The sequence below is a fragment of the Leguminivora glycinivorella genome, chromosome 3, assembly GCF_023078275.1.
Source record: "Leguminivora glycinivorella isolate SPB_JAAS2020 chromosome 3, LegGlyc_1.1, whole genome shotgun sequence".
Classification (NCBI taxonomy): Eukaryota; Metazoa; Arthropoda; class Insecta; order Lepidoptera; family Tortricidae; genus Leguminivora; species Leguminivora glycinivorella.
In genome coordinates, this window is record NC_062973.1 from 14,772,263 (window position 1) to 14,792,012 (window position 19,750).

General features: G+C 37.1%; 2 protein-coding genes across 4 annotated transcripts in view; one reads left to right on the forward strand and one right to left on the reverse strand.

The window, feature by feature from the left end:
• Positions 1 to 717: 717 nt before the first annotated feature.
• LOC125242593 (odorant receptor 4-like) lies at positions 718 to 8,169 on the reverse strand. 3 transcript variants are annotated; one of them, XM_048151381.1, is made up of 7 exons: positions 7,987 to 8,169; positions 5,802 to 6,070; positions 5,082 to 5,283; positions 4,446 to 4,545; positions 2,460 to 2,564; positions 1,178 to 1,411; positions 957 to 1,078 (listed from the first exon to the last, which is right to left on the reverse strand). In XM_048151381.1, the coding sequence occupies exons 1-6, from the start codon at positions 8,031 to 8,033 to the stop codon at positions 1,193 to 1,195; spliced, it is 942 nt and encodes a 313-aa protein (XP_048007338.1). In that variant the 5' UTR covers positions 8,034 to 8,169; the 3' UTR covers positions 957 to 1,078; positions 1,178 to 1,192. The 3 variants fall into 3 exon arrangements, with proteins under 3 accessions (XP_048007340.1, XP_048007339.1, XP_048007338.1); XM_048151383.1 differs by lacking the exon at positions 2,460 to 2,564 and having other exon boundaries at positions 718 to 1,078; positions 1,250 to 1,411; XM_048151382.1 differs by lacking the exon at positions 7,987 to 8,169 and having other exon boundaries at positions 718 to 1,078; positions 1,250 to 1,411; positions 5,802 to 6,375.
• A 3,293-nt stretch (positions 8,170 to 11,462) lies between these two features.
• LOC125242592 (probable cytochrome P450 304a1) overlaps positions 11,463 to 19,750 on the forward strand; it is a 38,978-nt gene continuing 30,690 nt past the window's right edge. Inside the window, exon 1 of the mRNA XM_048151380.1 lies at positions 11,463 to 11,610. Within this exon, the coding sequence (XP_048007337.1) occupies positions 11,517 to 11,610 (94 nt within the window). The 5' untranslated portion in view covers positions 11,463 to 11,516. The remainder of the gene's footprint in view (positions 11,611 to 19,750) is intronic.

Genomic DNA, 19,750 nt, shown 5'->3' on the forward strand with positions numbered 1-19,750 from the left:
CTTTATTCCTTGTTCAGATTGTGATTGTACTTGCCACTCAGATCCTATCACATATCTCTTATATTTACTTTTCTGTATCATTCGAACAAATAACAGTTCATAAAACAGGATACAGTTCATCCTTGTTCATCCTCACCAAGTCCTTACCTGTACTCATCCTTTAATTTACAAATATAAAGAAAATCGTTGTTCATATTGTTTAAGAGTTTAAATACTTTGAGTCTGTTAAGGAGCACACTGGAGTAGACGATCCCCACAGAGCCAAGAATGAAGAAGTAGCAGAAACATTCGGTGGCGAACCCGTAGTCATTGATGGTGATGCCATGCCATATGAAAAATATTTCAAAAGCCACGGCCACCAGTGTTATAAGGGTGCTTAGTACCGGCAATATGAATCTAAGAGAATCAAAGAAGATAATATATTAGCAAGCAATAAAAGATAATCCCTTTAATAAGAAATGGGCGTGTGCCTTACAGAAGAATCGTCATGTGCGGTAACCACAGTAAAAGTTATAAAATTGTATATTAACCTTATATTTGACTCACGGTTATTGAAGAAAACTCCATTAATCGCAAGAAATATTTGCAACTGTGGATGAAAATTTTGCAGCGTGATTTCTTTGTGCCACTCAAAATCTTTTTTGTGGAGAAAATCTTTTGCAGTCCTTACGAAAGCCTTCATATCGCTGTCGGAACTTTTGCAACAGTGACCTTACACGAGCTTTCTAACATAATGGCCCTATTTAATAGAAATTACGGCGTTATTGCGAAGATTATGTAATGGAATAATCAAGGTAATGGCAATAAGATAATTAGAATAAAATCCTTCGATTTTTCCTTTGTCCTTGCCTTTAAGGACATACCCTTAGGGCTGGTTTTTTGGTTCTGTAATAAAGTGACAGAATGAAAGAAGCTTTTATGAAAAATTTAACTTATAAGTACTTTATTCTAATGTTATTTTATTCAGCACGAATACATGTAATGTAATGTAATCTAAAAACGAACATTAATGAAAGCGATTTCACTCTGAATTGTACTGTCGTAGCATGTTGAAATAAGAATATGCTGTACTCATTATCTGAAACAAAACAATGATTTCAAAGGCAATAAACTCCAGCATGTAAAATATACATTTAACATATTTTAATTTCTACTTATATTTTTATGTTTTGCTTACGTGTAGGTAATTGCACTACGCGTAGCGCGTAGCATCAATAGGAAACATTTTGATGTAGCTCCAGAAACGTACCGAAGAGAAAGTCTCAAGTTGCAATTCAGGCAGACCAGTGAACTTGATAGCGACAGGATGCTGCGCGCGCAGGATAAAGATGGTGAGGTCGTGGCGGACCAGCAGGGCTAATGGTGTTCGATGCCAGCCGCAGTAGAAGCAGGCATCAGCCAATGACAGTGCCTGTAATGTAAGCGACGTCCATATCAGCCTTCTTGGGTTTTAGCACCATTGAGGTTGGTGTGAACACTATGCAGGCGCACTGGCCGAAAAGCCATTAATGTAACGCGTAGTTTTTCGCGCGTCTTTTGTTTAAAAAGTCTGAAAGAAAAAGAAAAAGAAAAAACGCGCGGGCGCGCGGGTGGTCTAGTGGTAAGGAAGGATGTTAGCCGCGTAAACTGAAGACCCGGGTTCGATTCCCGGCCCGGCCACCAGTGGGCCTTGTCGTTTTTTCTTTCGTGTAATTATGATATCTATTTCAGTTTATAAATCGCTGTGAGTGAATTGCTAATTTGCCACTTAGCCAACTCATTTATTTAAAACATTTTAGTTTATGTAAATAATTGTTGTACTTATATTTGTATTATATTGTGTACATATGCCGTGCCGTGATTTAAATAAACTGTATAGGTACATGGACATTTTCGTGTTTACATCGATACCTTCTCCGTGGTGCCGTCGTGGGTCAAAATAGCTATGAACCGCCCAGTGATATAATATATCTGAGTCACAGATAACAAAATATAAACATTACATTAAACATAGCCGATGGTAGAAATGCCCTCAAAAGCTGCCTCGAATAAAGGTCTTGACCTGACTTTCCCATGCTTTATGCATGATTATCGCGCGATAAATGATAAAACATCTGGCCGCCCCTATCACACTTAAAATTACAATTACATACATACAATCACGCCTGTATACTGTATCCCATAAAGCGGTAGGCAGAGCACACGAACCACTCAAGTTTCAGTGCCACTCTTGCATAATTTTATGCAAGAGTGGATTGCAAAATAATTTATTTCGCTGAAAATACCAGGTACATAAGGTCAATCGAGAGTAATAGTATTAAAGGCTGGCTATTAAATTAAGCACCTCCAACCATTCTGGTATCTCGGGTGTCCTTGGGCGGCGGTGATCGCTTACCACCAGGCAACCTGTATGGTCGTTTGCTCCCTATCTCATAAAAATGTAGAATGACGTTTAAGCTAAAATTCTATATTAAATATACTTTAGTTCGTAAAAGTGTGCCGATGTAGCACGGGATCCACAGCTGAATGCATGCGCCAAAGGTTAAAATTCCAAATAAGTAGTCGAACTTTCCAGCTGACAGTTGCTGAAAATCAAAAACAACTTTAAAATTGTAAAATACTTAAAACGAGAGAGAGAGAGAGAGTTACAAAGAGAGCACAATGACTTATATTATCTTCTAGCTAGACGAAAGTTATTAGACCGATAACTTTACTTTGTTTATATTTATCCATTTTATTTATCTTTAATTATTATTTATTTACTATAAAGTATTGTATTGTCTGCGTTTGCAAAACAATATACAGATATAATTGAGCACGTTAACCGTTAGTAACGTGTAACGTACTTATACAAATGTTATTTATGAGTGTTATGTTTTGACACTTTTGACTGAACTTTCGGGATTTCATAAACCGTAGAAGATTGCCAATATTTTAGTACATGACAGTAATAAAATACGGACACAATTAATTGGGACTATTGGGAGTGCCTCAATATATTTATGATAATGTTAAGATAATAATGACCTAATGTAATTATTGGGTCTATATTAATTCGCATAACTGAATACTCCTAATATGAATTGGCATACCGTTTATTACGCATAACGTTTAATACGCATATCATTATTTCGCATAACAGATTACGTATAATGCTAATGCGCATAATGTAAATTGGTATAACGATGAATTGGTATAAGTATAATAAGCATAACTTTGTTTCGTAGAATTATTAAATGGCATGCAAGAAAATTATATTTTCACCACACTAACGGGTAAAGGCTTACTTTGCTGTTCGAAAACAGATATTAAAATTTTCATTTTAGCCACAAGAGTTCAAAGTAATTTTATACAAATTTTAACTTGATATCTTAAGCTAGTTGTTTAGTATACAACCTTTTTATTTATATCGCTGTACTACCTCATTGGATTTAGTGAGGCTACTGGCCTGTTAACTTACCAAATATTAAAATTTCGAGTCCTCGATTTCGTCGCTCAAAAATCTGAACGATGAAATAATATTATTTAAATACTCATTTTCAATTTCTTTAGCAAGGTACAGCGGGGCCAATCTAGACTGGGAAGCAAATGTAACTAATCCATTTCTTCCATTATTACACTATTTCGATTATTCCATTATTACATATATCCACTGAACACGCCTACCATATATAACCGGTGGACACTCTATTTAATACAGCCAGTTACATCTGCCCCCCACTCGAGATTTGCCCCGCTGTACCTTACTTGCCCCTATTTTTTTTTTTCATGCTTAGTAAGCGACAGTATAAAATTAAACACTCAAAATCGAGCGCTCGAAATTGGAAAATCAGCCCCTGATTGATCCAATCGCTTGCTCCATACAGTTAGTAAGTATGGCAATTCATTTTAGGATAATTAAAGTTATACGTAATAGTAGTATGCAAATTTCAATTATGCAGATTAATTGTTATGCGAAATAAGAATTATGCATTTTTAATATTCTGCTCTGCTTATTCAATGTTATGAACAATTATGTTATGCCAAATCTGATATGCGAATTCAAATTATGCGAATTAATGATAGTCTTGAATGATTCCCGGTTATTTTCATTTCATTAGACTTACATTGACCGTCATTAGGTCATTACATTACCTGTTTGATTTTTGTCGAGCTCCCGATATTTCAAACATCATCAATTTTCCGTGATCATGACAAGACGCATATAACTGATATAACTGCGTCGAAATATCGGCTTATATAAATATAGCTTGACAAAAACCAAAAAGGTAATCACGGTATATATCCCGGTCAATATAAGCCTGCACCAGGCAGGCAATCATGGTCGCGCGATAAATGATAAAACATCAGGCCGTCCCTATCCCACTATATGTAAGTGTGATGGGGACGGTCCGATGTTTTATCATTTATCGCGCGACCATGATTGCCCTGCAGTAACATAAAAAATAAAAGGAAATGTATCTCACCTCTGAAACTTGGTACGCCATCAGACAAATAACGATGGAGCTAAACATCACCTGATACACCAACGTGGGCCCGTACACTGATGATATGGTGTCCACTGAAATTTTCGACAATAAAAATGTTTCATAAAAACAAAGCCTAATAAATACCAACCTAATATTAAGAATGACCATCGCCCCGCACCATTTGTTTCACCATAACAATGGGCATTTTCAGAATTTGGGTCCCCCCAATTAGCGTAAGTTGTTAACAAAAATTACCTCGCTGTCAGTTTAGTGACGATAGTTAAGCATACAATCTGTCTAAAAATTTACTTTTTTCACATTCTAAATGCAGATTATCGTTTAAAGTTTATGTAATTAAAAACTATATTTTCATTGAAATATCATGCCCAATTATTGTCACAAAACTGACAATGAGTTAATTTTTGTTAACGACTTACGCTAATTGGGAGGTCCCAAATTCTGAAAATGCCCTAATGCCGGAGCAGCGGGTTTAGTATAGAAAACCTAACCTAATTAGCATTTTAGTTTCAAACAACTTTTCGAAACCGACACAAAGTGACAGAAGTCCATCAGGTTATAGTAGTGCAGCAGGGGTTGAATGTAATTAATTAATGTTTGAAAAAGGATACCTACTCGAATATGGAGAGATGCCAGCGCGCGATTCGTCCCACCCTGGCGTTAAGTTCCAACTGCACGGCCTCGCGTCGCGGGTCCTGTCGTGGCAGCGAAGCCGCCGAAGGGTCCAAGCCGACGAATAACTCGTCCAGCGCGATCAGGATCACGTCCATCAGGTTGTAGTAGTGCAGAAGGAGGTGGAACAGTATGTACACGTACACTGAGGGAAATGGAGTTTTTACAGCAGCAACTGCAGTCATGGATAATAAGTACAGTCACCGACATAAAGAAGTGATGATTTCTGTACCTTGTCGCTTTTAATCGTTTGAGAATTTCTTGTGACATTTCAAATGACAAGGTACAGATATCATCACTTATTTATGCATGGGACTGTACCTAATTTAAAGTATTGTGATTTTGCCACTTTTTATCATCAATCGACAGATACCACGCATATCACGCTGTACCTACTTGACTCTCTTAAACAAATTTTTATCATGATCATCATGCATATCTCTGTTTCCAGAATTTCACCAAGTTTCGTGAATTGACTGCCTGAAGTTAACTATTAAGTAGTTAAGAAGACATACAGTCAAATTGTTTGACTTGGCATTGGCACAATTTTCTGATATTATTTTAAATATTTCTTGGGTCATGCCTAATAAAGTAATAATATCGTTTAGTTATTCTTATTGTAAAATGCGTAGGCATTTTCGCATATGAAAAGACAATACTTACGTCCGAATGTAAAAAGCACTATGAATATCAGAATTATCTCGAATGTCATGAATACTTCATAGTTCGGAGTTCTGTGTGGATCGTCTTTGGGAAGCCAGATTGGGAACATGAGTGGGCGGACCATGTGCTCATCAAGCGTGGCGAAAATGCTCTGCCAGAGCAGATAGAACATCGTGTTTGCTATGTACAGTGACGCCACCCAACTGGCGAACATTAGCCAATACCAGCATAGTTTCCAGATCAGAAGCTGTCCATCTAAAAAGCATTTTCTGTAAGAAAGATCTGAAGTTACATTAGGTACGGCACTTAACATTTAAAAGTTTAAAACTGAAGAAGTTTTGTATTTCGTAGGGAACTTTGCAAAGGAGAATGGGCACTTTTGTATGGGCGGTGTCCCATCTGTGTATATGGATTAGACATATCTTGTTCTTAACTGTAGTATTCATTCGTTGTATAGGATCAACCTCAGATAACTTGCAGGGACCGAGATATAAAAAAAATAAAGTAGATCACTTAAGTGGGTGCCCTCTATTTCGCCTATCATTAATTCGCATAATTTGAATTTGCATAACAGATTTGGCATAACATAATTGTTTATAACATTGAATAAGCATAATATTAAAAATGCATAATTCTTATTTCGCATAACAATGAATCTGCATAATTGAAATTTGCATACTATTATTTCGTATAACTTTAATTATCCTAAAATGAATTGCCATACTTACTAACTGTATGGAGCAAGCGATTTTCAATTCAATTCAAAGCGATTCAATCAGGGGCTGATTTTTCAATTTCGAGCGCTCGATTTTGAATGTTTAATTTTATTCTGTCTCACTTATTAAGCATGAAGAAAATAGGAGTAAGTAAGGTACAGCGGGGCAAATCTCGAGTGGGGGGCAAATATAACTGGTCAATTTCTTCTATGTTTTACAATGACTGCATTATTTAAAAAAAACCTGTTTATTTTTAAGAAACATACTTACATGCATTTATGAACTTAACTGCCAATCTTAAATTAAAAGGATTATTTGAGTTAAGGAGTATTTATTTAATTTATACATTACATATTAAGTTTTTTCGTTTTTCATAAGTGTTTTTCAGAAAATAGAGTGTCTATTAGTTATGTAGTAGGCGTGTTTAGTGGATACATGTAATAATGGTATAATGGAAATAGTGTAATAATGAAAAAAATGGATTAGTTACAATTGCCTTTTAGTCTAGATTTGCCCCGCTGTACTTTACTAAAGAAATTGAAAATGGATAGTATTTAAATAACATTATTTCATCGTTCAGATTTTCGCAGATCGCACCTGCCAATACTGATACCCGAGCAAGCGGAAGATTCCAATATGGAATCTTGAGCGTTGCGAGGGTTTCAAGGCACATTAACCTTCGTACGGCACGTTAAACATTGCCACCGAGTTTGAAAACCAAATTTTTCACCACCCCAACACGAACAAAATACTGACTATAAAACATCAAACTAAATCAAATCCATCGATTTCTTCAATATTTATGATTCAAAATCATCATTTATAGGTAAAATTCTATTAGCTAGCTTAAGACATCAAGTTAACATTTGTATGAAATTACTTTGCACTCTTGTGGATAAAATGCAATTTTGCTATCTGTTTTCGAACAGAAAAGTAAGCCGTTACCCGTTAGTGTGGTGAAAATATAATTTTATTGTATGCCATTTAAACATTCTACGAAACAAAGTTATGCGTATTATATTTATACCAATTCATCGTTATAACAATTTACATTATGCGCATTAGCATTTTACGAAATATGTTATGCAAAATAATGTTATGCGTATTAAACGTTATGCGTAATAAACGGTATGCCAATTCATATTAGGAGTATTCAGTTATGCGAATTAATATAGACCCCACTTAAGTAGTTAGTTTTCCTAATACCTACCTGCGATATGACGAAGAACACTACTATATATATTTTATTTAAAACATTAATTAAAAGCCCTTTCAAATGAGCCATGTTCCATGAGTATACATTCATGGGACAAAATGCCCATTCACACCTTTTCAAGTCACTTATAAAAGTTTTGTGACTCATTTAATAACATTATACTGAGTGGGATCCTATTCAGCATCGAGTTTGTGTTGTAGAAGTGTTTAATTTTGATGTTGAATACCTAAATCTATTCTATTCAACTCGATACCTGTATTCCCTTCCCAAGCTGCAAATAAAACGGAAGTCGTTATTCATGTTATTCAGCAGCTCGAAGATCCTGGTCCTGTTGAGGAGTACGCTGGAGTAGACGATACTGACAGAGCCAAGGATGAAGAAGTAGCAGAAGCATTCGGTGGCGAACGTATAGTCTTTGATGGTGATGCCTCGCCATATGAACATCATCTCGAAAGCCGTGGCTATCAGTGTGATCAGGGTGCTTAGGACTGGCCATATGAATCTGAAACAACCGTTGTTTTGACATGTAAGCATTGCATCTATTGCTATTTTATCCATTAGCTCAGTCGGTAGTTTCGTGTACCTAGCCTATGTATGAAATGTGGGACCTATGTTTAGGGACTTTCCGGGAGCACTATTCCTCAGACAATATCAGGTACTTACTTATATTTACACCTTTCCAGTACATTATATGAAACTAAACTCGGAAAAGGCTGAGTTTCGTATAGTTCTGAACAAGGCAAGATGACTGGTGATCAATAGAACAGTTATTTGTTTTTCCCCTCACTAGCTCGGAAACACGTGTTTTGTCCTTTAATACCAGCGGGTAAAAACGCATCTTATCCACTAGTGGGTAAAGTAATTTGACCTTGAATAAAATCAAATTAACTGCTTTAAAATTGATAAAAGTAGATGAATCTAGTAATAAAGATGATTTACCACCTGTGGAACTACTGGAAGCAGTTATAAACGCATTTTTTGCGTTGTAGTTTCCTCGCTATAGTAAGGGGAAAAGTTTTGTGTTACACTCGGGTGCAAATGTATTTTACTTCTCGGGTGGTAAAAAACTCGCAAGTTCAGGATTCTATTCTCGAACCACTCGCTTCGCTCGTGGTTCAACTATAGAATCCTTTCACTTGCTCGTTTTTTAATTCCACACTCGGCGTTAAAAACTTAAAATATAACTTTGCACCCTTGTATAACAAATAACTATTACAAGGTGGCAAAGTTGTTGTTTAACCGCTCGTGCCAATATTGATACCCGAGGAAGCGAAAGATTCCAATATTGAACCGCGAGCGTAGCGAGTGGTTCAAAAAGTGGAATCTTGAGCGTTGCGAGGGTTTCAATAAGACACGAAGGTTAAACAAACTTTGCCACCGAGTGAAACACAACATTTTTTACCACACCAACACGAACAAAATACTAACTATAAAACATCAAACTAAATCCAATCCATCAATTTATCAAATATTTATGATTCAAAATCATCATTTATAGGTAAATTATATATTTAAGTCAGCTTAAGACATCAAGTTAAAATTTGTATGAAATTACTTTGCACTCTTGTGGATGAAATGCAATTTTGCTATCTGTTTTCGAATAGCAACAGCCTGTAACAGTTGGTGTGGTGAAATAGTTATTTGTTATACAAGGGGGCAAAGTTGTATTTTAACGCCGAGTGTGGAATTGAAAAACGAGCAAGTGAAAGGATTCTATAGTTGAACCACGAGCGAAGCGAGTGGTTCGTGAATATAATCCTGAACTTGCGAGTTTTTTAACACACGAGAAGTAAAATAAATTTGCACCCGAGTGTAACACAAAACTTTTCCTCTCACTATAGCGAGGAAACTACAACGCAAAAAATGCGTTTATCACTGCTTCCAGTAGATCCACAGGTGGTAAATCATCTTTATTACTAGATTCACCTACTTTTATCATTTTTAAGCAGTTAATTTGATGTTATTCAAGGTCAAATTACTTTACCCACTAGTGGATAAAATGCGTTTTTACCCGCTGGTATTAAAGGACAAAACACGTGTTTCCGAGCTAGTGAGGGGAAAATAATATAATAGGTCTTTTATAATAGGTATAATGTAATAGGCCTTTTTATCGATTTAAATATATTCCCGTTATCACGAAAAATAGTTCAAAAGCTCACTACGGAGGGAGGGGAAGGTCATAAAAACTTCAAAAACTCGCTCTACATATATCAGCATATTAATCTATGTTACAAATTCTATGCAATTTATTACAGTACACAGAAAGACAAGGTAACTAAGTTATTATAGTAATGAAATGGGCTAATAACCTTATTATCGATTCGCGATTACTAAAAAATATTCCATTAATGGCAAAAAATAGTTCAAACTGTGGGTGAAATAACTGAAGCGTAATATCACTTCGGCCAAAGTCAAAATCTTCTTTATTAATGTAGTATTTTAACGTATTTAATATAGTCATTGTGACGGTAGCGAGTTACGGAAGAAGATTGAACTTGTAATGCAATTTTCTAGGCAAATTATTTTCCATCGATTTTTCACATGGAAAAAATAAAATTACCAACAAATGGCGCAAGCAATCAAGTTAATCGCAACGATTGTATCAAGATGAGCTAATGATTCAATTTCTGAAGGGTCCTTCTTCTATTGCTTCAAGTGTGACCTCTCCATTTCAGGAGCTATGCTGGTAAATGGTCATTGTTGCACATGAGGGCCCCCGCACATAATTATAGCGTCTCGCGAGAGTAGCGTCGGGCCAACTGTATGGATAAAGGCGACGCCGACGCGGTGTCCCGTGTCAGGCTTTGCCATATAGTTGGCTCGACGCTACGCTCGCGAGACACTAGATCTGGGAGGCCCTGAACGCCACTCACCACACAGATTCTGCTACGTTTGAAATAGAGTCGAAAAGTGGTAAACCACTTTCTTTGCTGACTGTACTTACATGGCATATCACTTGAAAAATAATAAAAAAATGTTTTTATTCTTATATATGTTGTTTATAGTCACAGAGAACCTCCTATAGAGTAGAAATCTTGTATATTTTGTTCGCGATACGAGTCACCAGTGTTTGGGGTGCGAGGAGCGGGCGGGGAATTGTGAATATTGTGATTGGCCGTTTCAAGGACGGCGGGCAGTCGCGCCAGATGAAAAGGGACAGAAGTATGACTGTCCCTCTACTGACGCGTAAGTGGCCAATGTAAGTTGACCTATGCCAGCTCTGAATAAATTATAAATATGACTTATTTGTGGAATGTAATCCCGTCTGTTTTTAAATTTGAGCTTCTTGTTACCTTTCCACACCATTTCACACTACAGGTGGACATCTTTAAGGCATCAAAATACCCTTTTCCAATTTTTTAGTGCGAAAAACACGCGCTGCTTTCGGGTCTGTTACTTGGTCGATACTGAATATACTGATCGGGCACGGCGAGCGCCCGCGCTTATATCAGTGCAAATACTAGGAAGGCTGGCGACCGCGAGTCGTCTTGTAATGGATGTCTATAGGGGTTGGTCTGTGTTTATAGTCAACTCTGATGGCAGCTCTATCAGTAATGTTGTATCTTCACGCTGATAATTTTGAACGTAATGTTAAAACTTTGATACACATAGTGATAGTGAGTGATACAGGTTTTTACCAATATTTTTCGCAGACGAAGTCGCAGGCAGAAGTTAGTTAACATATATATATTCAGATACAAAGTGGATGCAATTAATAATTTCGATAAGACAGTATACAAACAAAGTATTCTCGAGTCCACAGCTCGCGCCCCTCGCGTCAACATGTTCGCGGAAATAGTTGCGGCTTTGCTGCTCCCTTTCATCCTGTTTTATGTGTATAAGAACGCGTTTAAGAAGCCTGACAACTTTCCACCTGGTAAGGATAATATTACAGTTTAGGGGCTCAAAGTAAATCTCAAAAAACACATGGGGCTGTTGATATGTTGGTATAACATGCAATTTTTTTCGGGTTTTAAATGCGTAACAAATTGGGAGTCAGATTAATAACAAACTAAAACAAGCATTAAAATAAGTAAACTAAAATCTAATAACCCTTTTATACCTAGGTACACATAATATTAAAATCGCGTTAAATTGAATTAAAAATTAATATAATTATCACTTATGATTTGTTTATTTGAAGTAAATTGTGGTTTGTACAGGGGCGGCTCACTCCGCGATTCTATTGCCGCGCTACAAGTACATGCTGGCGGCCGCGAGTTCGCGGCCTAATCAGTAGCCTTACCATGACTTTTTTGAGTTAAAAAATACGTTACGTTTTCAGTGAGAGTTACGGAAAATGTATGGAAAAACTGAACAGCGCTCCAAGCGGAAACGCTCACGTACTAAAATTTTCATCGGTACCATAAGTTATTAACGTGTTTACTCCGAGTTTTCAATACGTTCCTAACTTTACAGCTAAGGCGCTCTCTTTCTGATTGTATGAAGTCAATAGAACCAGAACTATTTGACAGTCTCTAGTGAAAACTCAATACTTTACGTGAGTAATCATTGACAGTCACTAGCGTAAAAGTAAACCACCAATTAATTCACTGTGATGTGTCATTACTGTCAAATTATATAACAATCCCGCAACATTTTCTCGATTATATTTGCAATTTTAAATACAATTATGACTAATATGTATTAATTTATAATATTACGTGAAATTCTAGAACAGCTTAAATGTAGCAGTTAGTCAGTAGTTCGATAAAAAGATAAACCAGTGATGAAACGAGTGTTTGATACTTTTACAAAGGTAATGAGTTATATTTATTCATCATTTTGTACTGATTATATTGGTTGCTTTCAGAAAAAGAAGATATTATTGAAAACAATATTTCCATGCCAGCCGTATGGTATTCAGCAAACCCAACGTAGAAGATTGTTCAAATTGATAATGATTGAGGCAGTTAAGAATCAACTGATTACCTACAGCAGCAGGCAGTACCAATTCATGGGCATGTTAGTTCCTCAATGCACAATACCTGTACCTGTAGTCACCATAACACCATATCTCGTGGGTATATATTAGAAGTGAACCAAAGGAAAAAACTTCAAAAAAATTATCCTATTACTGAAATAAAGTATCTCATTCTGTGACTTTGTTTATTTTGTAATATTCTTGAGTAACAGGCTAAGTATTTAATAAATTGATGTGAAACGAAAACTAAAAACCTAAAATTCAGCGTTTTCGTACATATCAAACAAAACATCAATTACAACGACATCGACATAGATAACGACAAAGTCTAAGGTAAGGTATAGAACTTTTGAAGGCGATAAGCCATTATGGGGTGTATATGAAGATTATAATTTGATACAAAAGTGAGTAGAAAAAGCATTTTGAAACAAGTAAAAATTGTATCTAATTTTTTGGCAGGGCACGTAGCCAAATGCACAAACGATTATGATTAACATCGTTATCGTAGCTTAGCTATCTCTATCACTTTTCCGTATTGACATGACAGAGCTAGACTGAATTTCGATCGGCGTTTAGCGCATAGATTGAAAGTCCATGGTTCAGCGTCAACGATTGACATTTCAGCTAAGTCCTAGTGTCAAAGTTGACAAAGCTAATTTTTTTTTTAATTTATTGGGAGCATTGGCAACTTGGCAATCAGCACAAACATACAATATTTAATACAACATACAGCAGAAGAAACAATTACAGGAATAACAATTACTTTGTTAATCATAAAAGTAATATTGCACATATTGAAATGCTAAACTTATGACTATTTAGTAACTACACAATACAATGTTTTATGAATGAAAAGAAGTATTTTTGAACAATTACAAATTATTTACAAAGCGCCAATAGTGTGGTGTGCATAATAAATTCATAAATTATAGGGTTTATGCCTACAGCCTTCAAGTTCATTTCCCGGTTCTTTGCTTGGCGGAAAATCCCAACAAACCCTAATAGGGATAGGGATAGGGTTAGGGATAGGGATAGGGGTAATCGGTTGGCAATCTGTAATTGTAAGCAATAATGCGAGAAAGTACTTTTTACCTACCGACAATAGTGCCCAGATACGGAGCTATGTGAGTTCTGTTGTACATACTCGTACCTACTACCTACGCTGTGGTTGCTGTGTAACATTTGTATACAGTCTTACAGTGGTTAAGCATTTCTTTTTTAAAAACAATAGTAATATGAGTAATTGGTAAAAACGCAGACAAACGTCTGTATAGAAACCTACGGATCCAAATGAAAATTTTATTATTTGTATATGTTTGAATAAGAATTCTTTTAGTACGCGAGCGAAACCGCGGGCAAAAGCTAATTCTATATAAGATGCTATGTAGGTACCCTTTTTCTGTAAAAAATATTTCTATTTCTTTACTACTCAAGAACATCACAAATAAACAAAGTCAATTAATGAAATACTTTATTTTAGTAACAGGATTATTTTTTGGAGTTGAGGTTTTTTCCTTTATTGGAGCACTTCTATACATTTATTTTATTTTATTTTATTTTATTTTTATTTCAAATATGTTACACAGTATGACAGTAAAAACCAAAGCACTGAGTAACTAAAAATACATAAGAGCATAAAAAATAAACACATAAAAGTAAGAAATGTCATCTAGATTTAGGTGACAACGTAACGTCGAGGCTTCGTTGCGTCGTCTGTCCGGGCGTAGAATTCGGCAGGTTGCCCCGGAACCGTCGAAAGACTACACCCTTCGGCCAGAAGTCTGCACTCGCGATGGTGTCCTGCAGCGGCCGCGGCACGCGCACAACAAACGAGCTGAAGTGCACGTAGCGGCGCGACTGCAGCTGCTGCACCCTCAGCGTGAAGCCAGTCTTCCGGCGAACGTACTCCACCACTTCGTCAGCCACGGCGGAGTAATGCAGGCGAGACACGTAGAGCGGCTTACTTGGTGTGGCGACCCGAAGACCAGAATTAACCGGATCCGCAGTGCCACTCACAGTCTTACGAGGCGCCCTACGCGCCTTGCTTTTCCTTTCCACCAATGTGAATCCCTCCGTATCTACATTGGTGCGGGAGGACTTCTCCTTAAAGAGAGCCCGTGATTCACATTTTTAGAAGGCGTGCTGACCCGGTCAGCTGCTGGCTGCCGGCCGGTGACGCTAGCGTATGACCGCTGACGTAAGCTCGAAGGGGCAGGCGGCTGCACGCGCGGAGGGCGCGCGGGCGGCGGAGCGGCGCTTGCGACACTTTTTACAGCGTCAACAGGTAATCGAACTGACTTGACACGTGTGTCAGGTCGCGAGTCACGTTCGAAATTTGAAGCGGCCGGCTGAGTTGGGACATTCCGCAAACATGCTATTTCGTTGCGTAAATCAGCAATGGTAATAAGGCTGGCTTCAAATTTGCTACTCATTTCGGCTAAACTTGTTTTAAGGACCTCGATTTCCTTAAACAAGCTGCTAATGTCGAGATTTTCCGGAATACACGACGCCGTCGCCACGAACTCCGGAATCCGGTCTTGATTCTCCCTGAGGATTTTCTTTATATCTTCAAGGGTCTTCTGTCCGTTTTCATCCCCTCGTCGATGTGGAACATAGGTGCCGGCAATCCCAAGGGACTGGCACAGCACTTGCTTAGCTTCACAGATGTCATCGATGGTGAAACTCGACGCACGCGAATTCATCTGGACAGCCGTCTTCGCATCCATCGCTCCTTCCAGTACCAGCTTGTTTTTGCGTTGAAGAAAAGCGAGGAACTCGTTCACGATAGGTTTATTCTGCTGATAATCACCCATCGTGTCTATTTACTAGCGGCCTACATATACCTGTGATGATCATGGCCAATAATACCATTAAGTGCATCGCGGAACAAAAACACCTATAAATTGGTACTGCTCCCCTCTGCTGCCCTAAGGTTTTGAGTAGCGTAACTGCCAGAATGCCACAGTATTAATATCAATTGAACCATCTTCCATGTTGACTGAATACCATACGGGTTTGTTCGGAAATATTGATTTCAATCATAGCTTCCGTCATCTTTCTGAAACCAAAAACTGCTTTGAGCATTATAATCATCTCAATTGTAAATAGTACAATATGATGGCCAAAAATAACTCATTACCTTATTTGATTTGTTCACTGGTTTATCTTTTTATTAAATTTTAGCTAATCTCGAATTTCACGTAATATTATAAATTAATGCAATATGTTAGTCATAATTTTATTTAAAACTGCAAATATAATTGTGAAAATTCCGTGTGATTTTTGTATAACTTGACAGAAATGTCACGTCAGAATGACTTTGCCTATGGTTTGAGGCCTACTACCGAATACCGAAGTTATCGACATGTGGACATGAGTCTCTTTTACTCTTATCAGTATAAAGTGAAAGAGGAAGAATCCCTCAGTGCGTATGTTTCGAAATTTGCAGTAGACCCTATATTGACAGATTTCGATAGGTAAATTACATTTACTTATGATTTTAGTTCCATCGCGTAAACACCAGAGGCGTAGCATTCGCCTATAGTTCTTTCTTCGTTTATTGGTAAACTTAGAAAGGGATAGAAGCAGCTTCTTTGGCGTGAAGTTAGGCACAATATATTGTAAACAAACGTAAACTCACTTACTTTCTGAGTAAAGTAATACGGCTCTCACTTGGGCAGCCCATGGTAACGGTACAGGGGTAGCGCGCGTTCTCGCGGAACGCACGTTCGCACTTTCTATTGTTACTTTACGTTGCGAATTTTTTTTAAGGTTCATATGCGTTGTCCTCGTGTGGAATGGCTAATAATGTTTACTTAAATAAATATCTTGAATAAAATAAATACCATAGGACATTTTTACACATATCTACTATTGATTAAGACCCCCGGAAAGGTTCAATAAGGCTTGTGATGATGGAACTTAAACAAAAATATATAAATACTATATATATACCTAGAAAGTACCCAAGACCTGAATATAATAGTATAACATTTTATTGAGTATTAATTTGTTTTAATCCATAGGCAACCCTATCGCCGAACGCCGCGCACGTGCGGTTCATTTCTTTGTTAGAATTTTGTAGGCATTTAAAAAGGCGGCATGTCGCGAACATCAAAGTAGTGGGCCTGTACTTGTACTATTATATATTCTGTGGTTTGTAGAAATCAAACGCATTTATTTGGTACCTAAGTAAGTAGGACTCAAAATGCCATCAAAATACAAAAAAACCGGCCAAGAGCGTGTCGGGCCACGCTCAGTGTAGGGTTCCGTAGTTTTCCGTATTTTTCTCAAAAACTACGGAACCTATCAAGTTCAAAACAATTTTCCTAGAAAGTCTTTACAAAGTTCTACTTTTGTGATTTTTTTCATATTTTTAAGCATATGGTTCAAAAGTTAGAGGGGGGGGACGCACTTTTTTTTCCTTTAGGAGCGATTATTTCCGAAAATGTTAATATTATCAAAAAACGATCTTAGTAAACCCTTATTCATTTTTAAATACCTATCCAACAATATATCACACGTTGGGGTTGGAATGAAAAAAAAAATCAGTCCCCACTTTACATGTAGGGGGGGTACCCTAATAAAACATTTTTTTCCATTTTTTTATTTTTGCACTTTGTTGGCGTGATTGATATACATATTGGTACCAAATTTCAGCTTTCTAGTGCTAACGGTTACTGAGATTATCGGCGGACGGACGGACGGACGGACGGACGGACGGACGGACGGACGGACGGACGGACGGACGGACGGACGGACAGACAGACATGGCGAAACTATAAGGGTTCCTAGTTTACTACGGAACCCTAAAAAGATCTCACAAAGTGAATAGGGCTGGGGGTCGTGGTCGAGACAAACCTCACGAAAACTCACCGTTTTGCATATTTTGAAATTTATCGCCTCGGACGTAAGGAAAAACGTTATTGCATGGTGGCTTATAAAATGTTTACATAGTACTCGTAGTAACACTAATAACGCAATTTAATTCGTAAAGTTGGGCAACATTCTTACATACTGCGGCGCCGTTTACGCGCCGAACAGAAGCGCAGGCGCAGTATACAGTGTAAAATTGCTTTTGCGATAGCATTCCGTGCATTTTTTTTGGTAGAGCGTTTCACCATATTATAGGCAAAGTTCTGACAGAATTTGCTTTGTTTCTGAATTTTTAACCTTTCGCTTTGTTTCTGAATTTTTAATTTATTTCGAACAAAAAGTTCGAAATAAATTTTGGAATTTGTACACGGAGGACTGAGGAGGATAAGTAAAAATTCGTTTATGACAAAAACTACATCGGCCTGAGGTGGCAAGGCTACATGGCAAAGAGTAGTATAATATATATGAGATGGCCTATTTAGTAGTATGACATATTATTGATTTACTTATTTGATGATTATTACTGTTGATTATTATGTTGTGACGATCTGTTTGTGAACCTTAGTACGGGTCACTATCAAGTTTACCTTATCGCTACTAATTCACAAACAGATCGTCACAATATATATCTAGATATCTTAACCACAGTATAATAAAGAGTACTATCGTACAGTATGGCCACTCCCGCTCCCCGCTGAAAGTGCCGCCTACCCCCTCTCGGTTACCTCACAGTTACCGCCTATCAAAAAGCGAATTGTCGACCTGTCATCTCACTCATACAAGCATGGTACGCGTTCACCTACACGAGCTTAGAATGTGTGCTAGGAACGCGCCTCTTTCATATATTTGATCGCCAGTATCCGAGGTGTGTCTTAACAGAGATTGTCTCATCATATTTTATTGTTTCGTTTTATTAGTAATGGTTCTTAAATATTATAATTAATTATCTGGGATATTATTAGGAGACAGAGCTTAAAACTTAAAAATGCGTGTTTTACCACAGGTAAGACCTAGCTAGATCGCTTGTTCGTGAAAGACGGACAAACAAATAGACACACACACTTTCCCATTTATAATATTAGTATGGAGTGGTATGCATTAGCCTTTTAAAAAATGTGCTAACCCTAAATAGGTGACAGGGTCAATGAACTTACCTGTAAAAAATTGTCAGATGACAGAATATTTAATAGTGTTAATTTGATGCCGACGGCATCATACCGTAACACTTTTGGATCACATGATTTACAGAAACCATTTTGCAAGTCATGTGATTTTCATTAGAAAATTGGTATTTATGGTGCCTGAGATGAGCTGTATATTCACAGTTTTGACACATTTGTTTTGAAGTATGTTGCGATGTGGCTAAGACCTCCTATTATATTCTTTGGCTAAGACGTATCGTTTGCCAAATCTAGCGATTATTTACGAATTGGTTGAATCGATTAGACCCTATTATGTACAAGGAGGCGCTTAAACAAATATACGATTTCTATCAACTTACTGAAATGTCATTTGAATCGAAATGACAGACTCTGCCACAGCACTAGTTTAAAAATAAAAATGAATGATAAATGACATAATAAGTAAATCCTGCGTGATAAATTAATATCGTAAAATACTCACTAACGAATATCCGCAAAAATGTAACATATGTTAGATTATGTTTAAAATTCGCGCCAGTTTAACGTTTTGTGGACGCTGTCATGTGTCAAAAATATGAACTTACAGCTTCGGGACAATAAGTAGTTATCTAATGAAAATTGATGTCACATATTTTTATAGTTGCTCGTGTGCTCGAACTCAAAACAGGTCAACAACATATACAGTGCGTAAACCTAATAAGGGCGATAAATGAAACCAGGTATATAATTCAATATTGTTATCATTAATTAAGAGGTGTTTTTGAGTTACTCTTAAGTTTCAGCCCATAATTAATTTTTGAAAAATTTCCCAGCAGCAATGTACTGTAAACGTGGTTGCGATGACAATCAATGACAACTGTTAACGAGCGTTTAACGCGAGTGTGTTTGCATTACGTTGCGGGCCGAATTAATTTGTATGGATAAAAAATATATTTCAATTTTAAGTAAAAGTTATCTAATTCTTTTTTTTATGTCCTATACTCCCCACCGTTAAGAGGTTCGCTCGTATTAGGTTTACACCCTGTATATTATACGTTATATTTCCGGAATCGTACGTAGTATTGATCCAACCTGTA

Coding starts and splice junctions, on each gene's coding strand:
- LOC125242593 (XM_048151381.1), bottom strand. CDS start 8,033: ATGAATAACGACTTCCGTTTTATTTGCAGCTTGGGAAGGGAATACAG. Junction 4,546..5,081: donor TGGCATCTCTCCATATTCGA/GTAGGTATCCTT, acceptor ATTGTCGAAAAT/TTCAGTGGACACCATATCAT. Junction 2,565..4,445: donor TGGCGTACCAAGTTTCAGAG/GTGAGATACATT, acceptor TTTGATTTTCAG/CAACTGTCAGCTGGAAAGTT.